Source organism: Melanotaenia boesemani, chromosome 17, assembly GCF_017639745.1.
Source record: "Melanotaenia boesemani isolate fMelBoe1 chromosome 17, fMelBoe1.pri, whole genome shotgun sequence".
NCBI classification, from domain to species: domain Eukaryota; kingdom Metazoa; phylum Chordata; class Actinopteri; order Atheriniformes; family Melanotaeniidae; genus Melanotaenia; species Melanotaenia boesemani.
The window spans coordinates 26761825-26782015 of NC_055698.1; the positions used below are offsets into that span (position 1 = coordinate 26761825).

Consider the following 20191-nt stretch of genomic DNA (forward strand, 5'->3'; position numbering starts at 1 on the left):
ACATAATACTCAGTTGTACTTAAAAGCTTTTTCAATATAGAAATCCACAATGAGGATCTCTGTAGATGCTTCAGGGGGTTGTGTCATAAAGATAGGAGGGGAAAAAAAAACTACTCAGTATTTTCTGTATTTGGTTTTGTGTCAGCAGCTTAAAAAAATGGTAAGTAAGATATCCGTTTCTATGCAAACAGAACTAAACAAGTACTCCCTGTGGCTCGAAATAACCTACATCACAGACCGTATGAAATGAATGAAATAAGGATTTCTTTGCCACTTTAGAAAACAGCTGCTTGGGGGTTGCATTTTTTCACCTCCAAGACATGGAATTTACTTTTCAACTGACTGAAAGTCCTTTTCCAGTTTAGCAGCGGGACCCTGAGACAAGAAGCAAAGTTACTTATAGCATATTTGAGAACATGAGAAATACCCCGTCGGTAATTTGATTAGAGAGCATGTTTACTGACTGATGGAAACAAAAATGACATCCTTCTGACCAAATTTCTATCAGCTGGCTAAATGATAATACCTTACTTTTCACGTAATACAAGAATCAGCCGGTAACTTCCAGTCTTTTACATCAATTCTTGTAATAAGGAACCATTTTATTTAATACATTTTATTTTTTTGTGGGGAAAAGAGGTCTTTCAATGTGGTTTTCCTTGCATCTTGATAGTAGTAGTCTTATACTGTTCCTGGGTTTGAAACAAGCATCTAACCAAAATAAATACCAATTTTTCTGAGGACAAACATGGAAATACCAATATTAGAAATAAATCATCTGAAACCTCTGAAGGAGAACGTGTGCACCTGTTTGTTTCACGCATGTACAATAACGTACATAAATGTAAGGGAGGTCACACAACAGACCAGTAGTAATTAACATCAGAGGTATATCAGCGATTCCAGTAGCAAGTCACAACTCCCGGTTTCTCTCTGGCTGCTGCAGCGTTGATAGAAAACAGCTTCACTCTCCTGCCTTTATTCTAATATTCACAATGAGTTCAGGAATATTCAGTGTGCGTTTCCTTTTAGGGACAAAAACGTTGAGTTTACCAAAAATCAAAGCTTTTATCAATCTGCAAGTCTGGGCTGGTTTAACATTGTGTTCTTGAGTACACAAAAACAAATAATTATGAAGCTAAAACAACCTAATGAAATCTTACTGGCTTGAAGGTAAGCTTGGAAAAGTGTGCAATCGAATTTCAACTAATTATTCAATCTTGCAGTTTGACTCAAGCTTGAATTTGTAGTCACTTAACACTTGTGCCGCTTTAACGCTCCAGCATTTTCCCTGTAATACAGAGAAACACCAACACCACCTTTAAGACATTGTCTAAGCATATTACGTGCCAGCAGGCATGTATGCAATAATACACACCGTTAGACACATACAAATACACTGCCGGGGCTGCATATGTGAATAAATCTAAACTAAGTCTTGCTCTATCTTTTTTGTTTATTTTATTCACAGCTGTCTCTACAAGGCAGAATTTTCATGATGCAGTCTGGTAGTTTTCACTTCCAAGGTTTGCAAAAAGAAATGAGTGAAAAGACAGCTGTGCTCCCACATTTTATCCAGATTTCATCCTTTGTTTTTTTTTTTATTTGTGGATGGGCATTTCTTTCTTTCTTTTTTTTTTTTTTTTAAAAGAGTAATTTGAGTATTTGGTCTACATCACGCAGCCCCAGGCACACACTTACACTCGACACACACAGAGCGAGAGCAGCTATTACTCTTTCAACAAGCCCTTGTAGAGTAGAACTCCAAATCAAAAAGAAACTAACAAAAAAGAATGACATCCCTGACATCTTTCAAGAACAAATTAAGATGCTGAAGTTGTGTTTAATAATTATTTTTAACTTAAATATAATAAAGATATATGTATATTTTTCTAAAAATCTCATGGTCAGTCCTCCGTGGAGTCCGTGTCATCATTGATATAGTCTTCTTCTATCGGCGTGCTGCCGTTCTGAGTCCCCCACTCATCTTCATCATATTCTATGCTGTCGTTGTCCTCCAGCAGCTCGTTGTCGAGCTCCGCTGCTCCTCCTGTGGCGTGCCCACCGACCGCCGCTCCATTGGCCAGCAGCTCAGCGACCGGCTGTCCGTGCTGGTTTTCCCCCGGTGCAAGTGGGCCTGCGGCAGCGGCGTCCTGCGGCGCTGCGTAGCCCCCGTTGTTGTTGGAAAAGGCCGCTCTGTCTCGGCTGTCGTCCTCCACGTAAACTCTCTGGTGGCACATGGGGCACGTGTCCTGGATGTAGAGCCACTTCCTCAGACACAGTGCATGGAAGTAGTGGTGGCATGGCGTGATGCGGGCTGAGATGGTGAACTCCTGGTAACAGATGGCGCAAACATCCTCAATGTCCCTCAGCTGTTCGCCGCGCACCTCTGGCAGGGAGTTGATCTTTTTGACGGCAGTGCGGCGGTTGATGAAGGTCTTCCAGCCGTTCTTGGCCTGCAGGTAGATGTTGAAGTAGGCGTGCAGGCACATCATGCAAGCCCGGATCTTGCTCCCTGACTCAAACATCATCGTGTAAGCGCCATTTCCGAACATAATTACGCCAAACAGGAACTCGATGATGTTGCCTGTGGAGCGGACATAATAAACGTAGTCGTCCAGCTTCTCCCACAGAACGTTGGAGAATCCATCAACCATGAAGAGGCCATAGACCGTCAGGGACACCACCACCTGGTCAAAGAGGGAGACAAGCGAGTTAAATTTAGATGAATTAACTAAACAGAACAAAAGTTTTGTCTATGCATTCAATCCTTCTCACATTTCAATTCACTACAGCTTCATTTATGCTAAATACGCACATGTACGGAGCCTTCTGTCAGTCTTTATGTGCATATTTTTGTTTATTTTCCGAGAGTTGCAGATGACTTCCCAGACATAGCAAATGGATCAGTACCACCAGAAACCACGAGGGCAGCGTTGAACAGCAAACCTCACGTGTGACCAGCGAGAGGAACAAAAACAGACCACACTGCCTCTTATCGCTTTCTGAGCATGTGCATTATCAATCCATCCATAATCTCCACACTTTCTATTGTCTGAAACAGACATCAGAACTCAGAAGTAAACTCTGGGCTCTGAACTGCCTTCTAGTGGATGTACTTCATCACAACCCCGCCAACGTTTGACGTTCGAAATGGACCTATTTACAAGCACAAATGAGGCTTTAGAGTGTGTATAGTTGCCATGCAGTGGTAACGTGCTCAATTTACCCTTTAATCATCTAGGGAGTCACAATTCATGCCATTTATCTAAAAGAAGTTTGATTTGTTTTGCCCAATAACAGATTACTACCAAACAGTATAGTCACTATAGAGAGGACATTGATAAGATGCAAGCTTTCTCTCTCTTACAAAGTTAAGCATTAATACACACTCATACACACTAAAAATCGAAAATTGAAAGGAAAGAGATTACAAGGTGAAGTAGCTCTACAAGGATCTATGTTAATTCAAGCAGCTCCTTGTGGAGGTTCCCTTTTCCAGGCTCAAATCCAGGGCTGAGGGAGCCTTAGTCTGACTCTTTACGAGCTGCTCAGGTGCTTTCAGCTTTTTACTCCTGGTTTAAGATACAATTCGTTGTATTGCATTTTAAACACAGCTGAGCTTGACATTTTAACTTTTTACTCTATTTTTATTATGTTATTTGTTATTGTTTCATTGCACAGCACTTGGGGCAACTAAGGTTGTTGTAAATGTGCTTTACTAAATAAACCTTGACCAAGTTCCTTCAGCTAATAATAATAATGATAACAGCCACAGTAAGTGCAGTAGATGAGTGCAGTTCTCTGGCCTTTGACTATTCTGGTTGTTTAAATTAATAAAATAATTACAATACAGACAGGACAGTGGAATCAGGAGAAAGCTTTGAAGAAAAGAAAAGCAAAACTAGACTCTTCTTGGGGAAAAATATACTTATCATGAGCTTCTGTTGGTGACACAGGATCAGACAAAAACCAGACAACAAACCAAACAAAACCAAAAACAGGCCAAAACTAAAACTGCTTTGAAGGTTCAAAAATACAAAATGGTACAAAAAAAATCCCTCTTCAAAGGTTAGATTATATTTTTCTTTATACGTTCATGGTACAGATGTGAGACCTAAAGATTAGTTACATTTGTTGATATATTATCAACTTAATGTTATTAAGAGCTTTAGTAAAGCAGGACCAAAATTAAGCTTATTAACATGATTACTTAGAAATATGTATGAAGTATACAGTACCAGGATAATTTATCTGAATGAAAACTGACACAATCATAAGAAAAGTTGCCGTCACCTTGAGGCAGAGCTCGACGCAGAAAGCAGTGACGGCGAAGAGCCAGGTGTTGAGGGCGTAGTGATGCCAGAGGGCGTAGCTGAGCACCACGGGCAGCACGAACAGTGCCAGAGACACCAGCAGGACGGGGAAGTGGCGGCGAAATGAGGAGACGTGGGAGGCGCTGAGGGACATCAGGACGGGGTCGGTCATGCCATGAATAAAGTGCAAAATGGCCGTCAGCAGAAGGCACATGTTTCGGCTCAGACGGACCTTTGGAGGAGACAAATGTAACAAATTTAAGAAAAACTCTGCATCACTACAGAAAATTTATTTACTAATCATTCTTAAGAATGTATGAAAAGTCTATCTAATTAACACTTAGTAAAAAGAAGGTAAAAGTTCAAAAACACCACAAATATCCGGCATCAGATCGCCTCCTGGTAAAAACAGAAGCAAACATGCTTCAGCATCTTACCAAACGTTCCTCTGGGTCCAGGCTGCTGAGGCCAGTCTGCAGAGCCAGGATGAAGAATAGAACAGGAGCCACGAAGCCTAGACGCTTGTCCTCCTCCTCTGTAGAACCTTTAAAAAAGCCAAAAGAACCTCACTCAAATCCAAGAGCATTCTCACACTCAGATATCCATCCAGATCATTTCAGTTTGCACACAAACTTCTGCAACTCAAAAAGTTGAGTGATACCTATGAAAGCCAGGATGCTGAGGCCGAGGTAGTGTGCCACAGAGGAGATGACGGCACTCATGCCCAACACAGTGAGAGTGGAATCACAGCCAGAAATGATCAGGTTACTTGTCAGATCCCAGAACACATCCCAGCTCAGCAGGTAACCCTGAGGATGGGACATGAGGTACATTTCAAACAAATCTACACGGTATTTTTAGTCAAGTTGACTTTTTTAATGAGCTAAACAGCTTTCTGAAGACTATGGAAGTCTGTGCTTACGCAAGTCCAATAAAGATTAAGCCAATTAGCCCAGCATGTGGAAAGGAGAGCATATACAGTGGGGAGCACCAAATCCGGTCCTCGAGGGCCAGTATCCTGCAGGTATTAGATGTGTCCCTGCAGCAACACGCCTGATTTAGATGATTGGGTCATTAACAGATGTGTGCAAAACTTGACAAGAAACTGTTGGAAATCCCTTTTATTTAAATCAGGTGTTGTGCAAGAGAGAAACATCCAATACCTGCAGGACACCGACCCTTGAGGATCGGATGTGTGTTCTTACCTGTGCATCAGAGCTCCCGTCTGTTGAACCTCCCGTGGCATCCCCACTCTCTCGTCTAACCGCCCGCACCACATAGACCAGTATGAGTGCCTGGGCAGTGATCCGGGTCAGCCAGAACACCCGCAGGACATCAGGGAATCTGATTCTTTTCCACGTGTCCTCTAGCAGCAACTGAAGTCCATAGATCCTGTACATGTGGCGCACTAGCAGGTAGACATACCGGCACGAGTAGTAGAACCATTTGAGCCTCATGGCCAAACAAATGGCCGTGTTGAGAGCCAGCGCCAGACCTGAGAAAACAGCCACCATCTGCCTGACGTCTGCAGGAAGCTCTATCATCATCCCCCACAGGGGGATCATGATGTCTAAAACCACCAGCGCGGCAAACACAGACTGGAGATTGAGAAGAAACACGTAGCCTACGCCAAAGATGAGCTGGACAGCAGCCATGCCAAGCCACAATGTCGGCCCGTTTCTGGGCAGTAATCTGAACCCCAGTGCTGCTTTGTAGTAGGCGCTGTAGAAGTCTATGTGTGAGGTGGCGTAGTAATTTATGAGGACTACCACCATGCCGAGGAGGACAGCAAAGAACAGGGTGTAGAACTTGAACAAGGCTTTCTGGGAGAGCAGCAGCACCACAGTGGAGATGAGGACACCTGAGAGACAGCATGTGGGAAAGACACAGTTAGTATGATGAATATTAGAATTATTACTGCAACAAGTGTGCTGTACAAATAAAATAAAATATCTTATGTGAAAAATAAATGTAAACTGAGTTGAATGCATGTAATTACGAATGGAGTCTTTATTGCAAATGCTGATAAAAGTACCCCTAACAGCAGAGGATTCAACTGTTTTATGTGCATCACACATAATCACACGTAGGGATGTCCCAAATATTTGATTTCACAATTAACTGCCAAGATTAATTCATGTGAAAGATCCCTCAACAGTGTTACTTTTCATAAAGGATTATGTCCAAAACACATTGGCAGATCATCACAACTTGTGCACAGAGCAAAAGCAAAGTTACAAATCCACTTGTTGCTGCTTGTGTTGCTTTGTTTTCATTCCATCTGAGTTGCAGAAGAGGGGTGTTAAAGTGGGAAAGTATGGCAAAGGAAGAGTTATTCCCTCCAAACAAATGGATTAAGTCATCGTTGTCAGATTTCTTTGGTTACAAAAAAATATTATTAAGATGTTATTGTTAAGTACAGCTGGCCAGCATGTAAAAAAATCATAAAAAACTTCAGCGAAAGGAGGAAAAACATCAAACACGTTTCACCACCTGCAGGATGACCACCAGCTTTGTTAGCTAAAGTTGTTTCTTTCTTTATTTTCACTGCTCCAGTCTTATTCATGTGTCAAACAACCAAAAGCTAGCTTGATGTCTTTTCCCGTGTTTTTCCATCTTTACTCGCATTCAAAAAAAGGTTCAAAACACTTTTATAACGTGGTTCACAGAAAGAACCCTCTCAAGTAAAAGTTGTGTAGCCTTTTTCATCAGTTTTCTTTTAAAGAAACCCAGAGTAAAAAAAGAAAAATAGGATTTATTTAATACTGTGCAGGTGATTTAGCTGGAATGGGACTTTTTGGAAACTATTGCTTTATTTTTTAGTTATTTTGGCATCAAATAAATAAAACTTAAAGATCTATAGGCAGTGTTGATATGATTTTACACATTTACAGTGTTTTTAAAAAGAATTTAACACATTTCTCTGACACTGATCCTACCAAGGAAATCTAAAATTGTGGTCCCTACATACTGGTAGGCTGTATATGAATCAAACCAGTCACAAGATCCTTTCATTGCTGCAGAGCTATCGCTTTGGCACAGGAAAGTTATACTAAACTTTTCTTTGAATAGCATGTGATGCACTCTGCATCAGGTGTGCCAACCTGTCCCTCTGCTCAACAAATCTGTGTGTAAAGAAAAAAAAAGAAGTAAACTGAAGCCTTATCACTTCAATCTTTAATACAGCTGCTTATTTCTACAGCATTCTTTGCATAATATGTCTCATAACCACTTCAGAATATCGACTGTAAATGACTGAAACTTTGACCTTAGTCTGTTTGATAATAACCAAGCAGTTTTGATTGAGAATGAGAACAATCTTTGACCCTGTGAAGAGTTCACAGACTGTAAGGTCACTGAACTATCTAGTAAAACAGGTCTTTTTGGATGCTTTTCTCTTACTTGTAAATAAGTATTTGCTTGTAACAATGAAGCAGCTTTTCATCTCCCTTTTTATTCAAAATATAGGTAAACATGATGCTTTTATGGGTTTTGAGAACTTTACCAAAGAAAACCCAACTATTGGCTGATGCACTCCAATAATACTTAATTTGATCTCTTGCCTCCCTAAACCCAGATCTGTTCACTAATTCTGAAGCTCCAAGACGCTCAAAGATCAACAAACTGTAAAAATGTAGTTATATAACCTGCAGGCTGAGTTCATAATGATCTAACTTTTTATTTGATGGCTTCACAAATTATTACAAAACTGAATGAGTGCAGCCATGGTCATTTTAATATCTAAGGCCAGCTCTCTCTGAAAAGAAAAATATGTTGACAGAATACAATCGAATCCCGGGAGGATATAAGAAACTGACAAGACACATTTGACTATAGACTCAATGTTAATGGAAATCAAGCTGGACAGGCTTGACAATGAGCAAGTAGGATAACTAACTGAGCAGAGTTTTAAACTGATCTGGCCTGTATTTTTATCACTGCTGGTAGTTAAATCGGCTTTAGTCTATCTGACAGGTGACAGAGCCCCACTGTGCTGGCTAACGTCACGGCTAGCCAGTTCCGGCTAGCTAGCTTAGCTGTCAGTACTTGACGTTGCTTGTTGGCATTATCGCAGACTTAACTCTGCGTTTCATATTACTCACCCATAACTCTGACCAACACTTTTCCCATTGTTCCGGCCCATCCTGACCCGGGGTCGTAATAAGAGTTAAAAATGGCGTCGATAATAAAAATACAGGGAACTCGCAGAGCCACGTCCAGCACCGCTAAGGCCTGCTGGCCTATCCGGGCTTGAGTGGACGCCATGCGGCTTCAGTGGGGGAGGCCTACAGTCCTGGTCAGCCCCAGCTATCCATATAAAATAAAAATATGCTGAAGTCTCCCAAGAATCGCCCTTCCGTCTTCGTTTTGTCTGACGTTTAGTTGGCAGCTAGCGACCTGCTGCGGCTCGCCATGTTCGCTCAGCTCAACCTCCTGTTGCTACTTCGGTTCCTGTTAAATGTGGAGCTCCTGTTCCATTTCAGAGTCTGGTCGCTAAACTTCCATGTGTTCCATCATATCCTACACCACCTGGGTTTACGAAAAATAACAATTTATATTCAAAATAACCATTTGCCCATGATTTGGCATTGGTTGAAAAATAGAAGTTGCTAGGTTGTTCAGACGTAAAGTGACGTGTCTTCCGACGTCGGTGGGTGTGGCAGCTGACGCGTTACATTTAATTCTATTTTTGGATAAACTCTGAAATGATAACATGATTATTAACTATTTAGGCTCTCCTGACAACTTTTATTTTATTTATTTTTATAATACTATCCCTGAGGCCCTACCTCACAAAACCCAAAAGGATTTTTTGCCAACACCGCAACACCAGACACTTAAGAACATCCTGACTTGACAGAGGTGATGTGGTGTGTAGTGTGAGGACCTACCCAACATATGATCATTATGTTCAGTGCATGCATATACACATATATTATCTTTAATGTTTGTTGGCAACAAAAAAGCTATGTAAAAACAAAGTAATTTTGCATTTACATAAAAGTTATATTGCAGGAAAGCATTTCCATTACAATAATTATTTCAGAGTAGGACAAACTTTAAAAATTTTGATGTTTTCCCCATAGACCGGTCATTCAGGCACTTACAAGCACATGGGGATTCATAAACGTACATTAAGGGCAAATCTTTCAGTCTCTCCTGTAATCAGCTACAGCTGAAGAAGACTTTAATTGTGTTGTTGTAAACTGTGTTGGCTAGTTCCAGTGGATCCTCCTCCCTTGCAGCTGCCATTACTTCAATAACTTGACTGGAAGACACAAACAATGACATATATTTACAAGCTATTAAAACTGAGTTCATATTGGATTTAAAGAAACCACCCAACGAGGTTTAAAAAGCTTTTCGTCCTTAAATTATCCCTGTAGTTACTCACATGATATGACAAGGCTCATTCCTGTCCTTGAGGCAGTGTCCTGCTTCCCATTTCTTCTTTGTGGGAAATGTTGTTTTAACATGCTTGGAGCCTGCATGGGTGTTCTTTACACTACACCACGGAGCATCTGGAAGGAACATGAAGGTAAAAATTAAAAAATAAAAGTAAAACAACAGTTTAATAAATGTAATACCTTTCCAGCTAACTCGTGAAATTTAGGTTGTCCATTTTTTGTTTGATCTTGCCACAGGTAATGGAACAAATGGTATTGAAAACAAACTGCTTTGATGGACAGAATGCAGCAAAATATGCACAGAATCATACAAAACTTGTAATGTAAAAATAAAGCAAAAACAGCTCTCGCAGAGGTGGTACATCCTCAGTTAGAATATGAAAAAAATAATTGAGTTACACAATAGCTGAAGATATTGAAGCATCAAGAATATTCGTATTCAAGCAGTAGCCATCATTCTTTTACTGAATCTCAGCTGCATGCTGTCGAATATCTCATAATTAATGGTCTTTTACTCACCTGTTTCTATCATGAGCCTCTCACTAGGGATTGACTTCATCACTTCAATATTGGCCTCTGTTTTCAAAGAGCTAAAAAGTTGAAATAAAGTTTTAAAAAGTGTCTTATGGATTTAAAACAAAGCAGTGACTATGATGAAAAGAAATAAAGGGACAATTTTGAGGTACAGTATAATAACACTTTGATAAAGTAATGTTAGTGGGACAAGAAGAAACAGAAAAGGTCCTAATATTCCAATTTAGAAGAGAAAATTCCCGTTAGTTGTTTTTAAATTTAACTAGCACATTGAACATATTTGGAAATATTCATTAACATACAAGTATCTATTACAGTACATCAATGTACAAATTCTAGATTGTTTCAAAAGATCCAACATTTTTTTTGCAAGGTAATGTCTTTTCACTATTGACTATGTTTTAAGATATTATTTCCAAATATTCTCACCATCCATTTATTCCAATATAGAGATCCAGGTCAATGAGGGCAGCAGCGTCTTCTGCCAGCCCATCAAATGAGTGGACCTGAAGGAAAAAATCACAGATCATCACCTGGATTTCTGTCTTATTTTCCCAGTCACCCACATATTGAGACTTCCAGTTTTAGAAAAATGTTATATAAAAGCCTTCTATAAATGAATTATCAGGTCTTTAGGTTCTTATTCAGTTTATTTTTATAGTGAAGATTCAACAGCAGCTGTAAAACAATGACACAATTTTACTCATTTTAATGCAATATGTGTTTCCCAGAATCCCACAATACAACGAAATCCTACACAAAACTAAAAGTTAAGTAACTGTAGACCAGAGGTGCCCAAGTCCAGTTTTTAAGATCTACTATCCTGCAACTTTTAGATGCATCCCTTCCCCAACACACTTCCAGGATAGTAGATCTCGAGGACTGGACTTGGGCACCCCTGCTGTAGACAACGTCAACAAATGAATGAATGAATGAATGAAGACAAGGCAAAAACATTCGGATAATGATTAATTTGAACAAAAACAGTTAATTATGAAGCTTAGAAAACAAAACAAACAAAATAAAATCCTCACCACTCCTCCAACACATCGGTCTCGGTTTCTCTTCATGATGTCTATGAAAACAGAGCAACAGTTACAACCTTTGTCTGTACTGTAAGTCACAAACAAGATGATGTATTTATTGTTGTTTATTGCAAACTGACCAATGAACTCCTGATGGGAGTTTCTGCAGTGGAGGAACATGGGCAGCTTGGTCTCCTCGGCGAGGTTGAACTGCTTCTCGAAGTATCTGCAACAGATCAGAGAAAGAAAACAGATGTAGAGAAAGGAGTGAAAACCAGATGAGAGCTACTCAAGGACCGAAGTTCAACAACAGCTGTTGAAAACTGGATGAAACATAAAAAAAATGCTTCATTTATATGCAACGAGTGATGAAGATCATCCAATGCATCCAGTTGTCCCAGAGCCTTCATTGTGAAGATTTGTAGCCTTTTCTAGTTTATTTCATAACTAATTTATTACCACTGGATTTTAAACCATTAATCTCATGAAAAAAAGACATATGGAAAGGTTACTGTCATCTATGGGAGCTTGTGAGGAACATTTCTTTGTTTTGCTGCCAAATGGTAAAAAATAAACTGAATCTTAACTGGGAAAGAAAAATGTAGCCTGATTTTCAACAGTTAAAAACACCAGAAAGGAACTCTGATAAAGATACCAGGGTCCAAGCACCTGATGTAGCTGGAAATCAAACATTTGCCATCTCAACAGCATTTACATGAAAATGTATTAACACATTTTTTCTGCAGCTGTTTTGACAAAAAAAAAAGTTTTGAAATTTCTGGAGCAGCAGTTCTTTATTCTCACATGCACTAAACTACAGGAGATCCTATGTTAGTCACGTGTTTCAAGAGTTACATCTGTGTAGAGCGCACAAGAGGAAGGGAAAACACAGCCATTATGCTGCAGATATAACAGTTTTTTTGCATCCACATAGAGATTATTACATGCTTTTTAGCTGAAATTTTAATGCAGTTGCAATATTGACTAGTGAGAATGGAAAGCAATTTACACACAAAAAGACAAAAGTCTGAAGTAGCATCTGTTATTAGTATGCAAAGCTGCCAGCTTTAGACTCAGGAAAATGACCTACTCTATATTTAGCCAGACCCAACTGAACTGAGTTAATACAATAAAGGCTGGTTGTTTGCAGCCTGAAAAACAGAGACAATAAATTTCCCAGCATACATAAAAAAAGTTGAAGATTCTTCAGCTTTAGATGCGTTCATGCAGTCACTGTTGTATGAGCAAACTGATGCATTTAGCAGATTAAAAAGCCGTTTTCAAACCAGTCAGTTGCAGGCGTAGGTTGGACTTTTTAAATAGAGACATGCAAGCTTACTTTAGTTGAGTCTCTTTAGGACAAAATTCCAACCTGTCAAAGTCTGAAACAAGAAAGAAAAGACATCACCATTTCACAATAAAAAAAAAACAAAAAAAAGCAAGCTTAACTTTTAATTAAGGTTTAATTTAAATGTAAATCACAGCACAAAAGCAACTTTGCTGTGTTTACACACCTAGTCCACACTCTCCAATGGCCACCACCTTTCCTTTGTGTGCTGATGCCAGTTCCCTCAGGCCTGAGAAGTACTGGGATTCTCCATTCACCTCAAACTCACTGCAGCGGGTGGGATGGCAGCCCACTGTGCAGTAGAACTCATCTGTAATAAGATGAGAATTTGTATAAGAAAAGTGATGAAAGTTGAGAATTCAGGAAATTGTTACACAGGTTAAGCCAATCTAAAGATGACCTCACACTTAGCTCTGTAATACAATGCAACAGGGTGCAACTACCCTGCAGATTAACCACAAATGATTGTTTTGCACGCTGCCGCACATTACATGTTAATATCATTATTACCTCTGGTCTCAGCTAGTTTGAGGGCCTCCTTGCTGTCCTCTAGGCTCCCTCCTGTGATCATAAACTGCAGCAAAGCAACAAATATGTGTGTACATACAATCAAACATGTTCCAAATTAGCTAAAACATTTTAAAGGCATGGCAGCAGCTCTTAAATATTAAGATCAGTATGCTATATTCACAATAATGATGCAATCATACATATTTAAGCAGGAATAACATAATTTGTAATAATCCTTGGCATAAAAGCATGAAGCAGTTTTTAGGTTATAAACAAGGTGATAGAATTTTTTATCTGCTGATGATAAAAGATGAAAACTGAGAGGACCTCTAAAGGTATTATAAAAATACAACGTACCAGTAACTATTTTAACCATAAATTTTCTGATCCAACAGATCAGAATTATCATCCCCACTGCCATGAAAATCTACAGTCTAGCTGTGCATGCTGAACATGAAGCATACCTTCTCAACTCCTGTTTTAAGAGCTCTGTCGATGATCTGATCGAAGTCATCTGCATGAAAAACACAATTCAGACAAGCTCAACCTCAACACAAGGCAGAAAAACAGTAAAAAAGCTGCTCACCATCATGTTTCTGCTTCCCTCTGTAGACTCCTCTGAACATGGGATCTGTCAGGTTCACACCGATATCTGGAGAAGGGAAAATAAGTAAAAGTATGAAATGCCACCAAGAGTCACACACTGATTTTGTGATTGAGTATTGCGATGTAAGTAAATCCTAAATGTATTTTTTCCTGCAATAACTGTTATTCAAACTACAGTTATTAACCAGTTTAAACAGTGATATACAATGTAGTATAAAAGTACAGCACAATGCAGTACTTTGTCTATAAATGAATGAATGAACGTATGAACAAATGAATAAATAAAATAAAATAAAACAAAATAAAATAATAATAATACATTTTGAAAATGTCCAGAATAAACATCAAGGTGATTACAATATAATTTCTTGTCTGTATGTATTTTTCCATTGTGGTGCAGACTGTTAATAATTTTTATAATCCATTAGTCTGTGATTCATTGTTTCCTTCAGAAAGCTTTTTCTGTACAAAACTAAAACACTTAACACAAAGACAAACACAAAGGAAAACTAAGGAAGAAAAATGTGCAATGACTGATCTTTTGTTTAAAAAATATCATTAGGAAAATATATTTTTATTATTTTATATTGTTTTTTAAACAACAGATTTTTAAAATAAAAACATAATCAGTGTGGTATAATAATATAGTAACAACATATACTAGATTGCTCTGTATTTATATCAGATTTTATTTGTTCCTCATTATGTAGCAACAAATACATACAGTATGTTGAGAGACCTAACAGATACAGTACAATCGATGTGTGCTGATGTTTTTATTATATAATCAGGTTAATAAAAATGTCTCAGTTTAGACTATATCAGTTGAATATACTCAAATTATTATTTTATCGAATTATCATTTGTATAAATAATAAACAATAGGCCTCTATATTGACTCTTTGTAATAAGTATTTGTTCTGTTTTATTTCATTTTATTATATTTTAATTAACAGCACTTTCCCCCAATACTCTTAACAATGCATTTTCTTTAGGGGACTGACAGATTGGGTATTTGGACGAAATTAAATTAAATTAAATTAAATTAAATTAAATTAAGGGCTGCACAGTGATGTGGTGGTTAGCACTGCAGCCTCACAGCAAGAAGGTCGCTGGTTCGAGCCTCAGCTGTTGGGAGGTTTGAACAGTGGACTTTCTGTGTGGACAAAGACCTCCATGTTGGGTTAATTGGTCACTCTAAATGAGTGTGAGCGTGAATGGTTTTTTGTCTCTCTGTGTTGGCCCTGCGATGAACTGGTGACCTGTCCAGAGTGTGTCCTGCCTCTCACCTGCTAAATGCTGGGTTAGGCTCCAGCTTTCCCGTGACCCTTTATGGACAAAGCGGTATAGATAATGGATGGATAAATTAAATTAAACTGAATTATTTTGAAGTAAAGAGTAAAGATGCAAATCCTACATTCAGAAAGGCTGGAATTGACAACTGCAAACTATTCTTCTTTGTTTTTTCCTTGGGGGCCCTCCACACCAGGGACTATGCCTACTCGGTCTGTGGGGTAGTTGCTGTGGAGATTGCCCTGGTCGGGTTAGTTGGTGGCCCCTGCACCACAGCCCTGGCTGTAGTGTGGGCCTGGCCCCCGGCTTGCCGTGATCTGGGCAGTTCCTGTGGTGACAGTCTCTGTGGTTCTTTGTGAGGTGACTACCGGTGTGGACAGATCCCCAAGATTTTGTTTCCTCACCTCATCATCAAGCCAGGTGTTTATCTCGAGTTATGTTTTTATATTATGTTTCAGTTAAAGAGATAGAAATGAGATGTCAGAGTTTATGTTTGTGCAAAGATGGGTGGTGGGACGGGTAGGAGTTGTATATGTGCGCTGTGTGGTTGAGAGTCTGATGATGATATGTTTGAAAAAGAGAGTATGATCAGGTGTGTGTTAGTGAACTTATATTCAAAATTGGTCTTTATAATGTCAAGTAATTTGCACTGCTTTTGTCTATTTTGTATGAAAAGTGCTTTATAAATAAAGTTTGATTTGACTGATTTATTAGTTCATGTTTTGTCACCAGTTAATTTTTCTGTCAAGTGTCTTCTTGATAAATAATTCTAACACATTTTAGTAAAGTGACTTTCAGTGTTATTACTTTTAAAGAACAAGCTGAAGCATGTTGTAAACACAAGCTATGTTTAATTAAAAAGATATTTTGAACTTGACAATCACATTGGCTTTAACTTAAAGTAACAGTAAGGGCTTTTATGCCTTATTTTAACTCTTGGCTACAGCAACGGCTCAAGAGTGCCGCTTGTAGATTATTCTGTATGACTGCACAGCTGCCAGTCTATGTGGTTGCTGTGTTGTCAATTTTAGCATGGCTAATTTATTAGCTCTAACGGTAACTAAACACGCTGCCAGATCGTTTTACATCAAACAAGAGCAAACAATAACATTCGGCATGTTCCATTGTCTTCTTATATTTCACAATGTCATAAAAATTCTTACCAATGAATCTGTGCTTTGCCATGGTTGCAATACTTCTGACAAGAGCCACACTTGCAGCCTTCACCAATCCCATAATGCCACAGTACTGTAATGACTAGAGTACACAAGAAGCATAACAACTGGAACCGTTTGTTGGCTTGTCTTAGTAATATTTCAAACATTCGGGAAAATTTTGAAACAAAGTTAACAAATTAAATCCGTGTCTAGTTCTTAAGATTTGTAATTTGATTATAACCGGAAAGATTACAATAATATCTGCGCGTTATTTGGGCATTTACGGTATTGGCGTCCAAACGCCACAATATCCCAGAATCCACCGCGCTGCTCGGCGAGAAGGTGACAGGGGACGGCGAAAATGGCCTCTGCCTATCTTACTCATCAGCAGAAAGTGCTACGGCTTTACAAGAAATCTTTAAGACACCTCGAATCATGGTGTATATTTAGGTAAGGAAGACATTTAAGAACTGTGCAGTGTGGAAAACTAAATGCTGTGGTGGTGAAGCTTATTTGCTTTGCTGCTAGGCTAACTGGTGAGCTAAGTGCTAGCCGTGTTAGCCAGGTCACTCATTCGTCTGTCAGCTCACTTGTGCTGAAAATGTTCTTTTGTTCAGTCCTCTGTCATGCAAACAAAATAATTAACGTAACTTGTCCTAGTCATAATGAATTTTAGTGGCCGTTTTGCATAGTGTCTTGTTTATATAGCAGATATTTATATGGCGCCATCTAGCTTAATCGTACTGATAATGTCATTCACAGAAAGGGGGCACAGCAAAATATTTGTTCTGTGAGAACTAACTTGTAAATAACAAATTTTAGCTTATTTTTACAAGAGCAAGCTTGATCAAATAGTCTAAAGATTAAAGCTAGCACAGAAAAAAATTTGGTTTATTTAGGTCTTGCATATTTACTTGACACAAAATGGCTACAGTAACATTTACATTCAGTCAATAAGTTATCAGTTCTAGTTAAGTGATTTATTTTTAAATTAATTAATTACTTTTTAATGTTAAATATTTAATTGTGATTCATGTTTGCTATAAAATTTAATACGTTTTGCCAGCATTCATGATCTGGTGTACATTTTTGTGAAAATCATACCCTGAAACTTCTCATACCTTAAGCAGGATTCAGTTTTATTAGTACAAACATTTTAACTAAGTTTTAATTATCTAATATTATTATTGATGCTTTTAGCACCTTAGTGTTGAATGTTTCAACTACTTGTCTGTAAAGGACATTTTCAGATACAGTACTTTGTGTGCTGTTATGTTCTTGTTAGTAATAATTGATTTATCCAATGGGCAATTCTGCTTCCAGGACTTGCTTGTCATGAAGAAGAATCAACAAAAAGTGATGTTGCAAATGTCTGCTATCTCCTTTGAATTTCAAACTCACAAATCTTTTTAATGAAAAAATTGTTGTTTAAAAATAATAATACAGTTTTTTTTTTTTTTTTAAAGTGCACTATATCTGTTCAATGGTCAGAGAAACTACTGTTTGGAATTTTCATAGTTGTACTGGATCTATAGTTTTCTCCTAATAGATGTTTATAAGGTACTTAACCCTGTTGTTATAGATATTGAAATCCAATCGTTGTGTTGTTTTCTTGTCATAGAGATAAATACCGTTTCTATGCCTGCATGCTGCGGGCGCGCTTTGACGAGAATAAGAGTGAGAAGGACATGTTTAAGGCTACCATGATGCTGAAAGCGGGGGAGGAGGAGTTCTGGTCCAACCAGCATCCTCAGCCTTACATCTTCCCCGACTCTCCAGGAGGGACCTCCTATGAAAGATATGAGCGCTACAAGGTGATGCATGGCAGCATTTAAACAATTTGGGAATGGCAAAAGCTTTCATCTTGACATACAAACCTAATATGACCATGTTGACTGACCTCTTGCTACCTAAGACAAAATATCTGAGCTCCACTTTGTTCTTGTAGGCTCCCGAGTGGGTGCTGGACCACTGGCACCCCTCAGAGAAGGCCATGTACCCTGACTACTTCTCTAAGAGGGAGCAGTGGAAGAAGCTGAGAATGGAGAGCTGGGAGAAAGAGGTAAGCAGGGCTGTATTTTACATACCACAAGTTGTTTTGGCCTTTTGTGCTACTTGTGTTTCTATTCTGAAGACAGGTAGAGAAAAGCACTATTAACACACACACATACTTAAAACAAATTAGGGTTGTTGTCAGTACAACACCCGTTAGTAACAAGGAATCATTTTATTGGAGAAAGCCACCAGATGGCACTAGAGTTTAATGTTGGGATATAAAATAATCAGTTCTTCGTCTCTCAAGTTTATTAAGTCGAAATAATGGAATATGATGTGCATGTGTCAAAGGACATTGATAAAGATGAGTGAGTTTTGTTAGCATTTGTAACATTTGAAGAAGAATCTGTCTCTTTAAAGTTTTGTTTATGTTAAAAAAAGAAAGAAAACTATTTAATCAGAAAATGATTGAAAAAATTACACTTTGCTTTCATTTTATGTCCCTTCCCATTCAGGATTAAATAGTTAAGTTTTGCCATCATATTATTTCAGGTCAGGTTTATTTATATATCACATTTTCAACAGGTCATGCCGCCCAAAGTGCTTTACAAACTAAAATACATATAAAAAAATATAAATTTATATCCATGATATTATTAAATTAATATCATAATATTAATATCCAGGGTTTTCATAGACCCTTAAAAAATCTTAGATTAATTTGTTTGAAAGTAAAACATTAATTTGCTTTTCAAAGTTTCAAACTCATGTTTGAGAAGTCTTAAGTCTTAAATTGTTTTATTTATTTTAATCAATGTCAAGACACCAGTCGTTGGCTTTTGGGGAATGATTAAAGTCATCTTAGTGGCTGTTGCTGTTAAGCAGCTATTACTAACTAATAACTGTAAATTAAATTAAAATCTCATGGGGAATTTTCAAGTGTATATCGTGATTGAAGTCAGTACAGTGAAGTTTGGGTTATTGTTGTAGTCATCTAAATAATTTGTATTACCACTTTAAACCTGCCTATTAGCCTGTGAACAAAGAAAACATTTTTATATTATTTGCATGTCTTTTGGTCACCTGTTTAACAAAATTGTCCCTAAATCAGGATGATGAATGTTATTACATTTGTTTTTGTTTTGATTTTTTTGGCAATATGTGTTAATTTCTAATTGATGTAAAATTTACCTCTTGAGTGGCATTATAGTCTAAAATTCCGGTTGCCATGACCTACAGCAGCCCAGATAAATATGTCCACTTAAACAGCCAGTTAGGTTGTAATGTTTTTCATAAATATGTTTAAAGTCTTAAGCATGGAAAGATATTACCAAACCCGTCTAACACCAGTACTGAAGTTGATCTCTGTCCTTGTCCATCTGCTTCCAGGTTGCTCAGCTGGAAGCCGAGACTCCAGCTGGTGGTCCGAGGTCCGAAGCCCTCCCCCCTGCTCGCAAGGAGGGCGACCTCCCCCCTCTGTGGTGGCAGTATGTCACCCGCCCCAGGGAGCGCCCCACATAAATACCTCATCTTTCCTGGGGTCAGTCAATCCTGTAATCTGAGGGGAAATTATCCCATTCATAACACCAAGGCTGACCTGTTTTTACCACCTGTCTGAGTCATTTCTGAAATGGTTCACCTATGCAGGTAGAATGACGAAGAATCCATCAAGACTCAATCCATTGACTCTTCAGTAATCTGATTTAGGTGGCAGGTGACTGAGAAGACCTGTAAATGTTCCACTTGATATCTTTAATAGTTTCAATAAATATATGTGTGATAAATGATCCGCCTATGTGTGTTAAGTTAAAGAAACAGTTTTTCTGATGCTACGTTTATCTGTGGTTCATATGTTTTTGTCATCTACATGAAAGAAAAGTTACTGATGACAAAGTAATACAAGTTGACCACAAGATCAAATATATCAAGTAATCTCTGTCACATCAGATGCAGCCAAAAGTTGCATAGCATAAAAAATAAACTGTGTGTGAAGTGAGAA

At 38.3% G+C, this 20191-nt stretch overlaps 3 protein-coding genes across 3 annotated transcripts; 1 reads left to right on the plus strand and 2 right to left on the minus strand.

Annotated features, from left to right (window-relative positions):
- Positions 1–1604: 1604 nt before the first annotated feature.
- Positions 1605–8954, minus strand: rnf139 (ring finger protein 139). Its single transcript, XM_042011804.1, has 6 exons — positions 8420–8954; positions 5522–6177; positions 4978–5125; positions 4754–4860; positions 4297–4548; positions 1605–2690 (listed from the first exon to the last, which is right to left on the minus strand). The coding sequence occupies exons 1-6, from the start codon at positions 8580–8582 to the stop codon at positions 1908–1910; spliced, it is 2109 nt and encodes a 702-aa protein (XP_041867738.1). The 5' UTR covers positions 8583–8954; the 3' UTR covers positions 1605–1907.
- A 258-nt stretch (positions 8955–9212) lies between these two features.
- On the minus strand, positions 9213–16276 carry tatdn1 (TatD DNase domain containing 1). The gene is made up of 12 exons (XM_042011805.1): positions 16204–16276; positions 13728–13793; positions 13606–13655; positions 13142–13205; positions 12798–12941; positions 12623–12665; positions 11424–11509; positions 11293–11333; positions 10688–10764; positions 10244–10314; positions 9712–9838; positions 9213–9585 (listed from the first exon to the last, which is right to left on the minus strand). Exons 1-12 carry the CDS (start codon positions 16274–16276, stop codon positions 9483–9485), a joined length of 945 nt encoding a protein of 314 aa, XP_041867739.1. The 3' UTR covers positions 9213–9482.
- A 239-nt stretch (positions 16277–16515) lies between these two features.
- On the plus strand, positions 16516–19976 carry ndufb9 (NADH:ubiquinone oxidoreductase subunit B9). Its single transcript, XM_042011825.1, has 4 exons — positions 16516–16647; positions 17819–18011; positions 18146–18259; positions 19582–19976. Exons 1-4 carry the CDS (start codon positions 16559–16561, stop codon positions 19711–19713), a joined length of 528 nt encoding a protein of 175 aa, XP_041867759.1. The 5' UTR covers positions 16516–16558; the 3' UTR covers positions 19714–19976.
- Positions 19977–20191: the final 215 nt, after the last annotated feature.

Excerpts from the sequence above, each read along its gene's own strand:
- rnf139 (XM_042011804.1), bottom strand. The coding sequence starts at position 8,582 with ATGGCGTCCACTCAAGCCCGGATAGGCCAGCAGGCCTTAGCGGTGCTG. Across the intron at positions 4,861-4,977 it reads CAGCATCCTGGCTTTCATAG|GTTCTACAGAGGAGGAGGAC; the intron begins GTATCACTCAAC and ends GCTTTTTTAAAG. Across the intron at positions 2,691-4,296 it reads GCGTCGAGCTCTGCCTCAAG|GTGGTGGTGTCCCTGACGGT; the intron begins GTGACGGCAACT and ends CTCTTTGACCAG.
- tatdn1 (XM_042011805.1), bottom strand. The coding sequence starts at position 16,276 with ATGGGATTGGTGAAGGCTGCAAGTGTGGCTCTTGTCAGAAGTATTGCA. Across the intron at positions 12,942-13,141 it reads CAAACTAGCTGAGACCAGAG|ATGAGTTCTACTGCACAGTG; the intron begins GTAATAATGATA and ends ATCTTATTACAG. Across the intron at positions 9,839-10,243 it reads GAGGCTCATGATAGAAACAG|ATGCTCCGTGGTGTAGTGTA; the intron begins GTGAGTAAAAGA and ends TGTTCCTTCCAG.
- ndufb9 (XM_042011825.1), top strand. The coding sequence starts at position 16,559 with ATGGCCTCTGCCTATCTTACTCATCAGCAGAAAGTGCTACGGCTTTAC. Across the intron at positions 16,648-17,818 it reads GAATCATGGTGTATATTTAG|AGATAAATACCGTTTCTATG; the intron begins GTAAGGAAGACA and ends TTCTTGTCATAG. Across the intron at positions 18,260-19,581 it reads TGGAGAGCTGGGAGAAAGAG|GTTGCTCAGCTGGAAGCCGA; the intron begins GTAAGCAGGGCT and ends ATCTGCTTCCAG.